Source organism: Sminthopsis crassicaudata, chromosome 1 (assembly GCF_048593235.1).
Source record: "Sminthopsis crassicaudata isolate SCR6 chromosome 1, ASM4859323v1, whole genome shotgun sequence".
Classification (NCBI taxonomy): domain Eukaryota; kingdom Metazoa; phylum Chordata; class Mammalia; order Dasyuromorphia; family Dasyuridae; genus Sminthopsis; species Sminthopsis crassicaudata.
In genome coordinates this window covers 142,379,101-142,393,606 of record NC_133617.1, presented here as the reverse complement: position 1 = coordinate 142,393,606, position 14,506 = coordinate 142,379,101, and the positions used below count along the sequence as shown (strand labels likewise).

At 33.3% G+C, this 14,506-nt stretch overlaps 1 protein-coding gene across 11 annotated transcripts in view; it reads left to right on the top strand.

The window, feature by feature from the left end:
- Nucleotides 1-14,506, top strand: part of VPS13B (vacuolar protein sorting 13 homolog B) — a 973,300-nt gene that overhangs the window by 89,830 nt on the left and 868,964 nt on the right. For all 11 annotated transcript variants that reach the window (XR_012482416.1, XR_012482414.1, XM_074268391.1 and 8 more), the window contains exons 12-14: nt 56-247; nt 3,717-3,886; nt 6,518-6,712. Coding sequence is in view for 9 of the 11 variants with exons in the window: in XM_074268391.1 (XP_074124492.1) it covers nt 56-247; nt 3,717-3,886; nt 6,518-6,712 (557 nt within the window). In the remaining 2 variants the exon portion in view is untranslated. The remainder of the gene's footprint in view (nt 1-55; nt 248-3,716; nt 3,887-6,517; nt 6,713-14,506) is intronic.

The window sequence follows — 14,506 nt, the reverse complement described above, 5'->3', positions numbered from 1 at the left end:
TTATAATATATATATATATATATATATGTGTGTGTGTGTGTGTGTTTTTAATTAGCACCTGGAAATCAACATGACCTCCCTTCAGCAAAAAGTGAAGATGTGGGGAATATTCAGGAAAAGTCCACCAAAAGTCTTGTTGTGGGTCCCCTTGATCTTCGCTTGGATAGTAGTGCAGTACACAGGATTTTGAAAATGATTGTTTGTGCCTTAGAACATGAATATGAACCTTATAGTAAGATAAAATCAGGTAAGTTTTTGACTTGATGTTTATTCAGTTGCTATTTAAATTCCTTCTTTTTTCTGTTAGTGTACTTTTTTTCTTTAATATGTTCATATGCTATGCCTTTTTGAATGTGCAATGATTTTTATTCCTGGGAATAATATTTGTTTTGAAAGCATAGATATATAAATAAAAATAAATGTTTAAATGGAGATAATGTAGTAAATAAAATATTGTGGAATTTTTTTGGTATTCACTTTTATGTTATTATAATTGTTCTCTAAATCAGTGGTCTCAGCTATGACCTCAAATCAAGAGATTTTAACCAATTAGAATATGGATTTAGTATTTCTCACAGTGATCAGTCATAGGATTTATCTTTTGCACAACCATATAAGCATCCATCTTCCCTTTCTGAACTGGATGTTGACTCAGTTAAAATTAACTGCTACTTTGGCACTGACAATAGTAGCTACATGGTGCCATTTACAAAATGGTCAAAAGAGATAAACAGTTCCCAAAAAAAGAATTGGAAATTTGACCATAGGAAAAGATTATACTAAGTTACTAATAATGAAATAAAATTTGCTTTATTTGAGTGATTTTAATTTATATTTCACAGATAACAACAGATGGAAATAGTCAATATTAAAAGATCTGTGTTAGAAAGATTTACGCTTACACTGTTGGTGAGCCATCAATTGATTCTACCATTCTGGAAAGAAAATTGGATTTATTCTTTATAATAACAAAAATACCATAATCTTAAATTCAGAATCCTACTCTTAGACAAAGAAATCTAATTTTATTGATTGAAAAATTTATATTAATCATCTTCTATGGGTCAGGCATTCTTCTAGGTTCTGGGAATATAAAGGAAAAAACAATCCTTAGAGTTTACTTCTAATAGGGGAGATAATATGCATATAAAATTCAACATAAGTAACTGAAGGGAACTACAAAGTACCTCATTCAAAAGACAATTCTTGAGTTTAATCTTAAAGGATTTCAGATATTTAAGGTGTGGTGTAATGTACTCTCCTCTAAAATATAATCGTTCTCTGGGAGTAGGTTTCTTGGGGAGCTTATGGAGGCATCCTTAGTGTCACTTCAGATTAATAACCCCAAATGCAGCCAGAGATTAAAGTCCAAATCCTTTAATTTCTCTTTCCAAAGTCTTGTCTCTTTACCTGGGGCCCGGTTAGCTTTAGTATAGGCCTATCTTTCTCCTTGGTTCCAAGAGTTCCCTCCAAATGTCTCCAAATCCAAAGGTTTGTCCTTTAGCCTCCAGCCAGCTTCAGCCTCTCATCCTCCCAATATCTTCAGCCAGCACAAAGATGGAAGTTGGAATGAATCTTGACTCCTTCTCCCACAGAGTGGGCTTGTGGGTTTCTGACTTGTGAATCTCACGAAATTCCAAGAGTAGGCTTGTCTTTTAGTGAGCTTGTGGGCTTGGCCCTGAGAGCTTCTTGCTTATATTTCTGCTGGACTTGTGAATCTCCCTGACTTGTGAATCTCGTCCTTATATATGCTCTCTAAAAGTGTGAACTAAGCACCTTGTTTCAAGTTCTGGCCCATAACAATGTAAAAACTGAGCATTCCAGGTATGAGTGACAGCGTAGATTGCCATATAGAAATGGGAGTGTGCTAGAGTCAGCCTTACATGTTTGTGAGAGCCATTATATTTTCCTTGTCAAAACCTCAGAAATAGATAGTCTGTAAATCAGGACTTAAACACTTTAAAAAAGTGTTAATTTAGATATATTTAATTTAAAAACATGTGTGCATATAGTGTTTTTTAACCTTGGATAATTCTATTAAACAAATACCAGCTTTTATTATTGCTCAATGTATATTGCTTGAGCTCAGCAAAAAAAATATGGTAGAAAGTTAAAGGAATAACTGACTGGAAATTTAGTAACTGAATACTAAGTAGTAGTAATAATGATGATAATGATGATCATAATGATAATAATAATAATTCACATTTATTTTGTACTTTAGGATTTACAGAGTGTATTATAATTTATCTCATTTGAGCCTCACAGTGCTTTGGATAGGAGTGCAAAAGAGTAACATGCAGTTAAGCTGGCAGAATTCAATGAGACCATGTTGAAATGAGTTTTGTATAAACATAAGTATATATTTGATCCTGTAGGAAATATTAAGCCACTAGAGTTTATTGATTAGAGCAGATGGGGAGAGATTTAAGACAGGGTGACCAATTAGAAAACTGTGCCCTAGTTGTTGACAATGATGAGACTAAAAACAAAGCTGATGTGTGTGTGCAGAAAAGAGGATAAATGAAAGAAATGTTATGGATATAGAAATGATGGAAATTTAGCATCTGATTAGATATGTGAGGTAAGCAAGAGTGATGAATTGAGGATTGCATAGAAGTTGCAAATCTGATCTGAAGGTTGGCAGTGCTCTTAGGAAATAGGGAAGTTTAAAGAATAGGTAGATCTTGAATGATAATGAATTGTGTTTGGACATATTGAGTGTTGTGCCTTTGATACATCTAGTTTGGAATATCCAATAAATGGTTGGTTACATAGTTTAAAAGGAAATTAGGGCTGGAATTGTATATATGATAGTCAACAATAATAATCTCATTTGAATAGATGAAGTCACTAAGAGAGAGGGTATATAGAGAGGAAGATATCCTTGGAGAGAGAATTGGAGTACATGCCTATATTTAGGTAATTAGATGTGAGTATCTAACAATGAAGATAGAGAAAGGGTGGTCAGACAGGAAGGTGAAGAAACATAATAAAGCAGCAAAGAAATGAGTGAATTTCTGGGAGGAGAGGGTGTTGAGCAGTGTTCTGTGTTGAGCAGAGTTGCAGAAGGGCGTTGTTGAATCTTTGTTGATCCCATTGTGCTTTGCACCACCAGCTCTTTCAGGAAGGAAAAAGTCATCAGATTTATAAATTAGGAGATCATTGGTAACTCTGAAGAGGTCAGTTTCACTGAATGCTATGGTTGGAAACCACATTACTCAATGAGTCAAGAAATAAGTGAGCAAAAAGAAAAAGGAAACGAGAGGAAACTTTTTCTAGGAATTTGGCAGAGAAAGGTTAAAATGAGAAGGTAATGTGCTAAGAGTTTAGTGAGGGAAGTTTTTTTTTTTTTTTTTTTTGATTTGCTTTTGTTAGTTTGTTTTTTATGGGAGACATGGTCTTGTTAGTAGATAGCTTGGAAAGAGCCTAGTTAGTGAACAGTGATAGGGTAAAATTTTAATACAAAGAAAATGAATTCAGTTTACTGAAAATTAGTCTGGATCTAAGTAGTATAGCTTTTATTGTATAATTGGTGTTTGTTAAAAACAATTTTAGATCTTGAATGGATACCATGTATAAATAGATTTTTTAGAAATAAAAAATACTGCCACAATTACAGAAAAATATTTAATCTCTTTTGCTAGAACATACTTAAAGGGGGTTTTTCTATTTTTTTCCCCTGGCTATTGAATTTTCATCATATTTTGTTTTAGATTTTGTGGATAAAAATACAACTATACCAAATGCTGAAGAAGTGGCATCTCTGGAGGAATATATTCCTACTCGACTCACTTGTGTTACCATTCTTAAATGTACTGTTACAGTTTTCATGGCTGAATTCAACTTATTAGGTCATTTGCTTCCTGTCATTATGGGTGAAAAGGTATGACAATATGTACAATTTATGTTTTTCTATATTTATATTTAAAATGTATTTATATTTAAAATGTAACATTTTGTACTACACATAACATTTTAACTGTATGAATATGTAGCTCCTTTAACAAGTTACTGATGCCATTAAGATCTTTTAAACAAATAGTTATTTAAAATATGATAGGAATTTTGAACTAATACTGTCATATTAGTATTTATGATGTATTGTGTGCTTTCTTCAATCCACCATTCTGGAAATACTTATTAATTATCATATTATTGGATAAGATAATTTTCAGAAAATTTGGTGAAGATTAACAGAGCTAAAAGATTAAAATATCCTTGTAATTGTACTGTTTTATTGTTTGCAACAAAGTTAGTCTCTAGCTTGAGACTTAAATATTTACACACACAACACACACACACACACACACACACACACACACACACACTCTTACATTTGAGCTTAATACCATTGTAAAATAAACTTTAAAAACCTAGACTTGTAGAGGGTCTTCACCTCTCTGCTTTATTCTTGTAAACCAGATATTGTGGTTTAGTCTCAGTGAGAACTTGACAGAGTGTCTGTCATTTCTATCTGGAGAAGTGAAGAAGCAATAATTGTTTTCATATCATAGATAGGCATATAGAAATTTCTGAGCTATGTCAGTAGACTATTTTTGATCAAATAAAGGCCCTATTATAATAGAATGTTTCATAGTCACAAGCTTTTTTGTGTGGAGAAAAAGTTTCAGAATATAACTAAAACAAGCACAAAACATTCTCTAGGATATTTGCTAATGCAAAGCTTTTCTTTTCTTCAACTCATTCATTTTCCTTCCTTGTTTGTTAATTTCTTTTCAATCTCTTTAGCTGTTGATGTAGAACTAGTTATGTAACTAGTTCACATATCTTTAATAAAGAGGATCACTTTAAGGTTAATTTGAGCAATTGGCATAAGTATAGGTGGTAGATTCAATCTAGGTGCTCCTAGAATAAATTGTTAAACCTTTGGATATCCCAATTTTTCTGGCCTACTTGATACTTCTCAGGAGGGCCTAGTGGGACAAGTATTTGGGTAGATCTACAGATCTCCCATAATTCATCTTTTCATAAATTTCTAGAAACATTCATGAAAATGGCTGCTGTGATCTTTGTCACAATATGAAACAATTAGGTTTTCTTTGCATTTACAAAATTATGGTAATTTCTGTGTTACTATTCTGATAAATTTAGCATTTTGCTGCATTCAAATTGTCATCTTTTATGAATCCTCATTGAATTGTTGGTCAGGGATTGCCAGATTTTCTGGCATGTTTTTCAAAGTGTTTTGGATATTATTTGTTACTTTCATGGCTTTCTTCCTGGCTTACATCATGAGAGGGCTACCCAGCCATTTCTGCAAAGAAGAGAACTAAAGTCTTTCCAGAAAATTGTTGAGGCTCAGGATAAGCTATTTCTTTGGAGTCAAATTGGTTTCTCATGTATTCTAGGGAACTTGGTAATACTTAATTTGTATTTTTTGAGATTAGTTTATGGTGACTTGGAATTCTTTAAAACAATGTCAAACTCAAATGGAAATGGACCCATGTTGACATATTGCCTTAGAAAACTGCAAATGAACATCATCTCTGTTGTATTGCATTTTTACTTATTTTGTTAAACATTTCCCAACTACATTTTAATCTGGTTTGGGCTGAACTCAGTAGGACCTATTACAATATTTGACTCCTTTAAAGTACTCTATTGACCAAAGGCTATGTGTCTTCTGTAATGGTTCTAATATAATATTCTATAGTGCATAAAGGTATTTCTGCATCCCCTAACAGATGATGGAATTATAATTGTATCCTTATTTTTAGAATTGAGGAAATTGAGATTTGTCAGTTTAAATGAGTTGCCTTTTTTGATAGATAGCTTCAGGGCCAAAAGGCAACTCAATTAACTTCCCTGAGTCTTCATTTCCTCATCTCTAAAATGAGGATAATAATAATAATTCTATCATCTCTACCACCATTTTGATATATAGTAACAGAGCTAGGGGTAACTAAGGTTAGAGTGGTTAGAGTTAGAGTGCCTGATCTGAAGTCAGAAAAACTTCCTGGGTTCAAATCTGTCCTTAAACATGTCTTAGTTGTATGACCTTGAGCAAGTTACTTAACTGTGCTTCAGTTTTCTCATTTGTAAAGGAAATGTAAATCATTCTAGTATCTCTGCCAAGAAAAACCCAAATGGGGTCATGAAGTCAAATGAAAATGAGAACAAATCAACAATAACAAAAGGAGAGCCAAGACTAAAACCCAAATCATCTGATTTAAGTTCAGTATGCTTTTACTCTATCACAGTGCCTTGATGTAATTCTACATTGATTTGATAGTGCTGAAAATTGAAGTGATACACTGATTTATGAAAATAAGGTTGTGAGCTCCTTTAGGGCAGGGACGGTAGTTTGCCTTCCCACCTTTTAAAAGAGTGTGTGTGTGTGTGTGTGTGTGTGTGTGTGTGTGTGTACACATGCGTATGTTCCCTGTACCTATTCTATGTATCTGATACATAGCAGATACTTAATGTTTACTAACTGCTATAGGTTTGAAATATAAATTGAGTTGTATATGCTTCTTTTAAATTTTTTTTTCAGAACTCGAGCAACTTCATGAATGCCACAAACTTTCAACCTTTACGGCCTTTGCCTTCTATTCAGATACTTGTTGATAAAATTAATTTGGAACATTCTATGCCTATGTATGCTGAACAGTTGGTACATGCGGTCAGTAGCCTTAGCCAGCCTTCTGATAACCTGCTTCATAACTGCTATGCACACTGCTACCTTAAGGTAAGAAATGTGAACCTCTACTATTTTACCATTGTGTGGTTACACTATTCATAAAAGTACAAAATAGTCCTTTAATATAAATTATGTAATGTGTTTGTGTGAACTTTCAGTGAAAAATTTACCTAGAGCTCATACTTTTTACTTGAAGGCCAGTGGATTTTGCTTTTCAGCTATCTCTTCCTTCATTTAATGGATGTTAAATTTCTTAATGGAAAGGTATACTCTTTCTGTAATCCTTTTAAGTCAGATTGTAAAAGAATTGTTATTGTGGGTGGTCACTATTGGCCAATCTTTTCCCTATTACAATCCTTTTATAATATAATCCCAGTGCAGGTGCATAAAAAGATACATTTATTGCTCAACACTTGAGTTTATTTGCTAAGCAAACACAGATGTATATAGTAGAGATAGTGTACACCCAAGGAAATACCAGTTTTATGTGAGAAGGAAATTGTAAAAACAAACAGTAAAATGAAAAAAACCTACTTGGAAGCTCTAAACTTCAGTAAATTACTAAAAGATTAGGAGGCTGCACAAATTGATCACCTATCTTTATTGATTCACTTTATATATTTTGGTGCTTTATAAATTAATATAATGAAAATAAGCTATTCATTATAAAGACAGTTCTAGACTTGGTCTTCTCAGGTGTATATGAATTAATGATATTACAATAACACAGTTTACAAGTTTTTCAGAGGGGAGCCTGTGGCTCTACAGTCTATGAATTGTACAGTTTGAATTTTCTAAATCACTCCAATTCCTCCCTTCCCAAAACAAACAAAAAAGGTGTGATGATTCTGATGATTAATAGATTTTTTTGGAAAGGATTGAGTGGAAGCAGAAAGAAATCAGGTTTTTTCCAAGTGCTTTTTATTAGACTTGTCTACTCCTACCCAGTTATCTTTTTACTCTGGAGATACATCTATCTCTGTGGTCCTTTGTTTTCATTGTTTAATTCCTCCTTTGTTTTCATTGTTTAATTCCTACTTAACCTCCATTTGAGGAAATACCTACTCACTATCCCACATGCTCTTTAGCTTTTTAGTTCCTATTTATGTGTGCTTTTATCCTATTAGAGTGTAAGCTCCTTAACCAAATGGGCCATCTTTTTTTCTTGCATATTCTTTTTATAAATGCTCTCCTTTTGTCTGTCTTTCCATGATTCTCTTTCCTTTCCATTCTCCTTTTCTTCTTCCTAACTCTCAGTCTTTCTGTTTCTGTTTGTCTTTGTGTCTCCCTGTCTCTCTCTGTTTTCCCTCTTTCCTTTCTCTTTTTCTCCCCTTTCTTCTCAAAGGATCTGTCCATTTGTGGCCAATACTAGGGTGGTGAGGAAATGAGCTGAGAGAAAGACTGTGAGAAATGTTTTAGTGACTTCACAACTGATTAGATATGTGGAATGAAGGAAAAGAGAGGGATCTAGGGTGAGTCAGGGTTTTGAATGTGGGTGAAAAGCATGACAATGCCATTGAAAGAAATAGCTAGGTGACATAGAGAGAACAATGGTCCTGGAATTAGGAGGACCTGAGTTCAAATGTGGCTTAAGACACACTAGGTATGTAATTTTGGGTAAGCCACTTGACATGTGTGTATCTTTGTTTTCTTGTCCATAAATTGGGAAGAAAAATAGCATTTACACTTACACTTTACTTTTTACATTTTACCACTTTATTCTCATTTTGTGAGAATAAAATGAGATAGTATTTCTGAGGTGCTTTGCAAACTTTAAAACTCTATATAAATGCTAGCAGTTATTGTATTAATTGTTGCATTTTTGTCATCATTATCATCATTATCCCTTTCTGGTGGATATAGTTAAAATTTTATGTTCATTTATATGTAGATATTATGCTTTTCTCTATAAAGATACTAGTCATTCATTTTTAATTATAATGATAATCAACATTTATATAATTTTTTTTTTGTCAAGTATTGTACTAAGCACTTTAAAGTTATTATCTCATTTGATCATGGTAAAATTCACTTTTGAGTCAAATTCAGATTTGATCATGATCTGTAGAGGACTGAAAGTCTGGAGAAGTATAATTGAAACAAGGTTTTAACTTAGTGGAATTGATAAGATAATGGTTCTCTAGTTCACATATATATTTAGTACTTAGTATGGTGATGTAATGGTTCTTTAAGTTCACACATAGTATGCTGTAATGATGTAATTACAATAAGGTATATAAAGGATTGGAAGATAGGCATTCTATCTTTGATCATCCTGATGGCTTTCCTGCCTCCTCCACTAAAGACTAAGGACTCCAGAAAGCTAGTCTGGATATTACAATGTCAGGCATTGAAACCACGGGCTCATTCAATTTTTAAAGATTCTTAAGCTCCTGTCACTGTGTCTCAGAGTTCTGTGAGAGATCCCGGGCAGTTACCAAATACTTATAGTGCATTGCCTCTGCTTTCATAAAAAGTTTCCTCAAGAGACCAGAATGAACAGAACATTGGAGTTGGAGTTAGGAGAACTTAGCTTTCATAAGTTTCCTAGATCTTGATGTTATTGTCCTCATTGTCCAGTGAATAGAATACATCAGGCACTAAAAAAACCCTGCTTATTAATTGGTTATGAAATTATCTGTAAGTCAGTTAATTTCTAAGAACCTGTTTCCTTGTTACACAGAGAATAATATTTGTGCTGCCTATACCATAGTTTTAAGGAAAATACTTTACAAAAATAAAAACTTTACATTAATAAGTTATTACTGCAGATTAGAATTGATTATAAGGTACAAAGAAAGTATTAATATAAGTAAGGCTCATCTTCTAGATTCTTACTGTCCCCATATGCAGTTGTATCTTGAATACATTTGTATTTTTTTATTGAATTGATCATATAAGAATTATCACACATTTTTGTAATTACTAATAGTTTTCTGTGGTGGATTTTGTGAATAGCATTGCAATTTTTGCTAATTATAACTGCTTTGACTATAATCATCATTTTGATCATTGCTTCTTGTCTGCATGCAAAGCCAATAGTTTCTGTTGTCCTAATGTTTTTCCTGTGATTGTTATGGACCTATACAAACCTCATATCTCCCCATTTTTTAATATTTTGCTAAGTGTCATTCATGATGCTTTTTACTTTTGACAGTTGCCACATAGGTTTTCTTTCCTACATATGGCTATTAAACATACATGAAGGATTGCTCCATTTTTTGGCTTTGTTTTGATTTTTCGTGAATGGAAGGCTTTGGTAGGTAAGGGATTACCTCTCATTTGAAATTTTCAAACAGAAATAAGATGTCTGTGTGGCATGGTTGGGTTATTGATAGCCTTTTCAACTCAAAATTCTGCGAAAGTTTGCAAGAAGAAATTAATGTTGAAACATGCCCAATTGTGTATTCACTAGAAAAATGTAGAAAGTGACTTTTATCAATTTGCACATTTTTGGTTATCATTAAGAGGATAAAGAAGTTTCACCCTTCCAATTCATGCTTTTTGATCAGCTGCTTATGACTAAGTTTATAATAGCCAATTATATTTCATTTTTTTGAGATACATATATGCTAATGATATAACAAATAACTCCTGAATTTAAATAAAAATTATTTTTAATGAATATTATTCTGTACTCTGAGAAGCCTTCTTATTCATTTTTTTTAAATGCTGGATAGGATTTTGAAGTTGGAAAGGATCTCAGAAACTAGCTAATTCTAATTCATACCTAAATCATGATTCATTGCTACAACATTACTGAGAAGTGGCCAGGACTCCTCTGCTTTAAAAATCTCCTGTGAACTTACAATTTTTAAGCTGATTTAATCCATGTTTTCAATAGTTCTTAACATTAGACAGATTTTCTTGTCCTATATGATAAATTTTGCCTGATTGTCTAGCCTACTTTCGTATCTTTGCCACTACTATTCATTATTCCTAATTTTGTCATCAAAGGTCAAAGACCATGTCTAATCCAGTGGGAAAGGTGTCATGTAGAAATTATCCCTGACCAGACTTTTGAAGGTATCAAAGAATTTTAAGAGGTGGAAGTGAGATGTGAATCTAGACGTTGAGGCAGCCAGAACCAAGAGACAAAGATGAGACTTGAAATTCCATGTGTGAAGAAGCAAAGAGAGCATTTTAAGTAGTCTATAGAGTTAGGAAGGGCACTAAGATTGTAATGTAATAGCTTAGGGTCAGATTGGAAAAGACTTTAAAAGTTAAGACAAGAGTTTATATTTGGCCCTACAGACAATAGGGGCCATTAGAAGAAGGGAATGCTATGGTTTGACCTACACTATATTACTTTATTAGATATGGAGTAATAGGTTGGTATGTAGGGAAGAGGAGGAGGAGAATAATATTCATATTTAATAGCATCTGTGGTGTGTCATACGTACATGGGAATACAAATACAGTGGTACTTAGGTATTTGTTATTAATTAGTTTCAGAAGGCACCATGAGTGGTGAAAATGACAAATATTAAATGAATTTTTCCCATAAGGAATATATCACTAGTCAGCACCTGTCTTTCCTCACCCAATTCCTTAGAAGAGCAAGTGGGGCTTCCAATTGTGGAAACAAGCTAGCCCAGCTCATTCTATCTGTCCTACTCCTTTCTTGACCCAGTTCATTTTCTGAGAGAAACCATGACCTTTTTATTCTCCCCCCACCCCACACTTTCTTCCTTGATGGGAAGGGAAGAAGGGCCTGAATGTGGAGGCAGAAGCTGTGGAACCATGTTGCCCTCTACAACCAGGGTTCTGGCTACTCCTTAGGGTTTGGGGCTGGCCAGGAGTCCTGGGTCCTTCCAGCTAGGCTCTTGCAGTTTCTTGTTCCTGCTATGGTGGTTATCTTTCTTCCTGAGCACACTGGCTGCTCTATGACTCTTCCAGTCTTTTGGCCGCTGCATTGTCCTTCAAGCACTGCTCTGTGACCTCCCTGCTAGTGCCCTCAACCTCAGCACTGTGGGCTCTAGCCTTCATCCTTCTGACTTCCTTGGAGAGGAGCTGCCTGTGCCCAGGGAAACCCCAGTGATAGCTGCCCTCTGGCCAGCCTTGTACCCCAATTGCTTAGCCAAGAAAACAGCCCTGGGACGTCATTGGTGAGCAAGCTGTCATGTGTCGAACCATTTTTTTCTTACTTGAAATGCATCAAATGCTGAGTTCAACGAGTTTTGAAGCAGATGAGTGCAGAGATACCACCAAAAGAAAATCAGTCCCTTCCTTCAAGTTGCCTACATTATAGTGGAGGAAGACAACACCTAAAAGGAAACGCCAAAATTTTGGGCAGTAAGGAGTGGGAGGAAGTACCCTTCCAGGAAATATACTAAGAGAAATTCAGAGAAAGCTGGCAAGAGAAGAATGAAGGAATAAGTACCGCCAGATTAGACATTCTGCCTTGGGGCCAGAGAGATCTTCCAGGCCAAAGAAACTCAGAGGGACAAATGATCTTCAAGATCAAGAAGATCTTCATCTTCTTAACTTTTTCATCATGTGCTGTGGAATTGTCTCTGATCTCATTGTTCATGTTACATCTGCCTTTAGTATGTTTTATACTGTATACAGCTTTCTTCATTGTAACGCTTCTTTTTTTGAAATGTTTACATTTTACAGTTTTATCCAGTGTCTTGTGCTTCCATTCTGATGATCCTATTGCTTTCTTGATAGATTCAAAATGATTTACTTTATGTAAAATTATTTCAGCTACATTTTTTGCTTATTTTTCTGTCAATTCTGTTTTTCATATGAAGAATTTTTTTTTGTTTTTAAAAATATTTTTGTTATTTCTGATATCACTTTGATAAGCTTTGTTACACTTCCCCAACAGCCTATCCTGTATGACAAATATTATTTTTAGACAAAAATAAGAGAGTTAACACAACTGAACGATGCATTTATTCAATAAATATATTTTTCTTTACTAGATTTTCTCAATTTCTGATGATTTGTTAAGATCTCTGTTAATGGAAAGTTAGATTTCCTTAGATCTTTGCAGATTATAGTGCTTTTCTAACTGTAAGATCAGTAAAACAAGTAAGTGTAAGATCAGTAAAACAAGTAGTTTTTTTCTCATTCTTTCTGTCTCTGTCTTTGTCTGTCTGTCTATCTCTTTCACAGAGAGATTTAGTTAGAGAAGTAAATGGTACGAGGTCACACAGTTGCATTGAGTTATTGTTGGAATTTGAACTTAAATCTTGTGAGTTCTTTTTCCATTTTACTGTATTGTCTTTTCTTTTAATTTAAGATGCTATTGAACTCTTTATTGGAAGTGTCCATTTAACAAGCTGGCTTAAAAATGACAAATTATTATTAGCTAAAACTTGAATAAGTAATTGTGTCTTTTCTAAGCTTATTTTTTGACTGAATAGTCCCTATTTAAAAGAGTTTGGTGCTTGTTCAGTTTTTGTGTATATTAAAAAAATTAGTAGATGATCACCCCCTCTAATTTCTTTTTTTATAGATTGAACAATATGTTTTTATTAGAACTGTTGGCAAATTCACAACTTACAGAATCTGTGTTGGTTAGCTGAGCCATTACCTCATGGACTGGATTTATAGATTTTTAATTTTACATTAGAAGCAGCATGACATGAGAAAGAGGTTCAGTCTTAGACTGGATCAGAGCTCTTATTTGTGACTCTAGGTGAGTCACTTAATCTGTTAGTGGCCCCAGCAGTTTTCTAAGATTATACAATGCAGAATACTTATTGATATGTATTGGAAATGGGATTTTTTGTCCCGGAAGCTTCTCCCTATACTGATGAATAGGGCTTCTGAAATTTCCTCTGGCTTGCAAAATATCTTTATCGATTTATTATTTATTTGTAAATAGTTTGTAATTTTAAAAAATTTGGGGGAGAGTAGTGTTGAAATATTCTTCCTAGGTAATGTATGAAATATTTTGTCTAGTAAAATTCCAAATTAAATATCTTAGGACATTTTCATCAAAAATTGTTATTGTTTTGTCTGTCACACTTGTTAGCTAATCCTCTAGAAAGTTAGACAACATGCAGATATAATAAAAATTAAAAAAACAAACAAATCTAAATCTCAGAATATCTGTGGTGTATAAATAACCTATGACATTTTTTGCAGGTCTGTGAGATAAAAGGAATATTCTTTCCTCCAGTCCTTCATTTATTTTATAATATCCACAAATAGAGGGATTTTATGAAATAATTGAATTTTTCATGATATGAGATCCTAGGTAAAAAGTTTCTAGAATTAGAAAACAGTTATCTGATATAGATAACTCACTTAGTATATAAGAAGTATTACTAAATATAGTATGGTGCCTAATGGAATTTTTTCTTTTGGGGGAGGAACAAGATAATTTTAGCACTTAAGGTCATTTCCTTTTTAATAAATAATTACTGAATGGAATTGGAAATTTGAATTAAGAAAGAACATTGTGAAGAAGTTAACATTTTGTGAAGAAGTAATTTTCTGTAGATTAGAAAATGAAATGAGTTTCTTAATTTGATCAATTTGAATATCACACTTTCTTTTTTTGGGAGGTGGGGAGTTATATGAAGGAGTTAATACTCTCACTTATAATTAAGATAAGTTTCTTAAGAGAATATTTCTTTAGTTATTTGGCAAGGCCACGCTGCCCCAATCATAGCCAATAATTAATATCTTTTTAAAAAAACAATATTTTTTCTTGAAAAAATATTTTAAAAATATTGTTTCCATAGACAAATTTCTTTTTTCTGAAAGAGCGATTTCTGGAAGAAAGAATATAGAACTATGAGTTTTGGAAATTTTTCAATCTTACTGATTTTCTAAAAACACATAGTAAATATGGTAGTAAGCAAGAGATAGGTTACTGTGTTT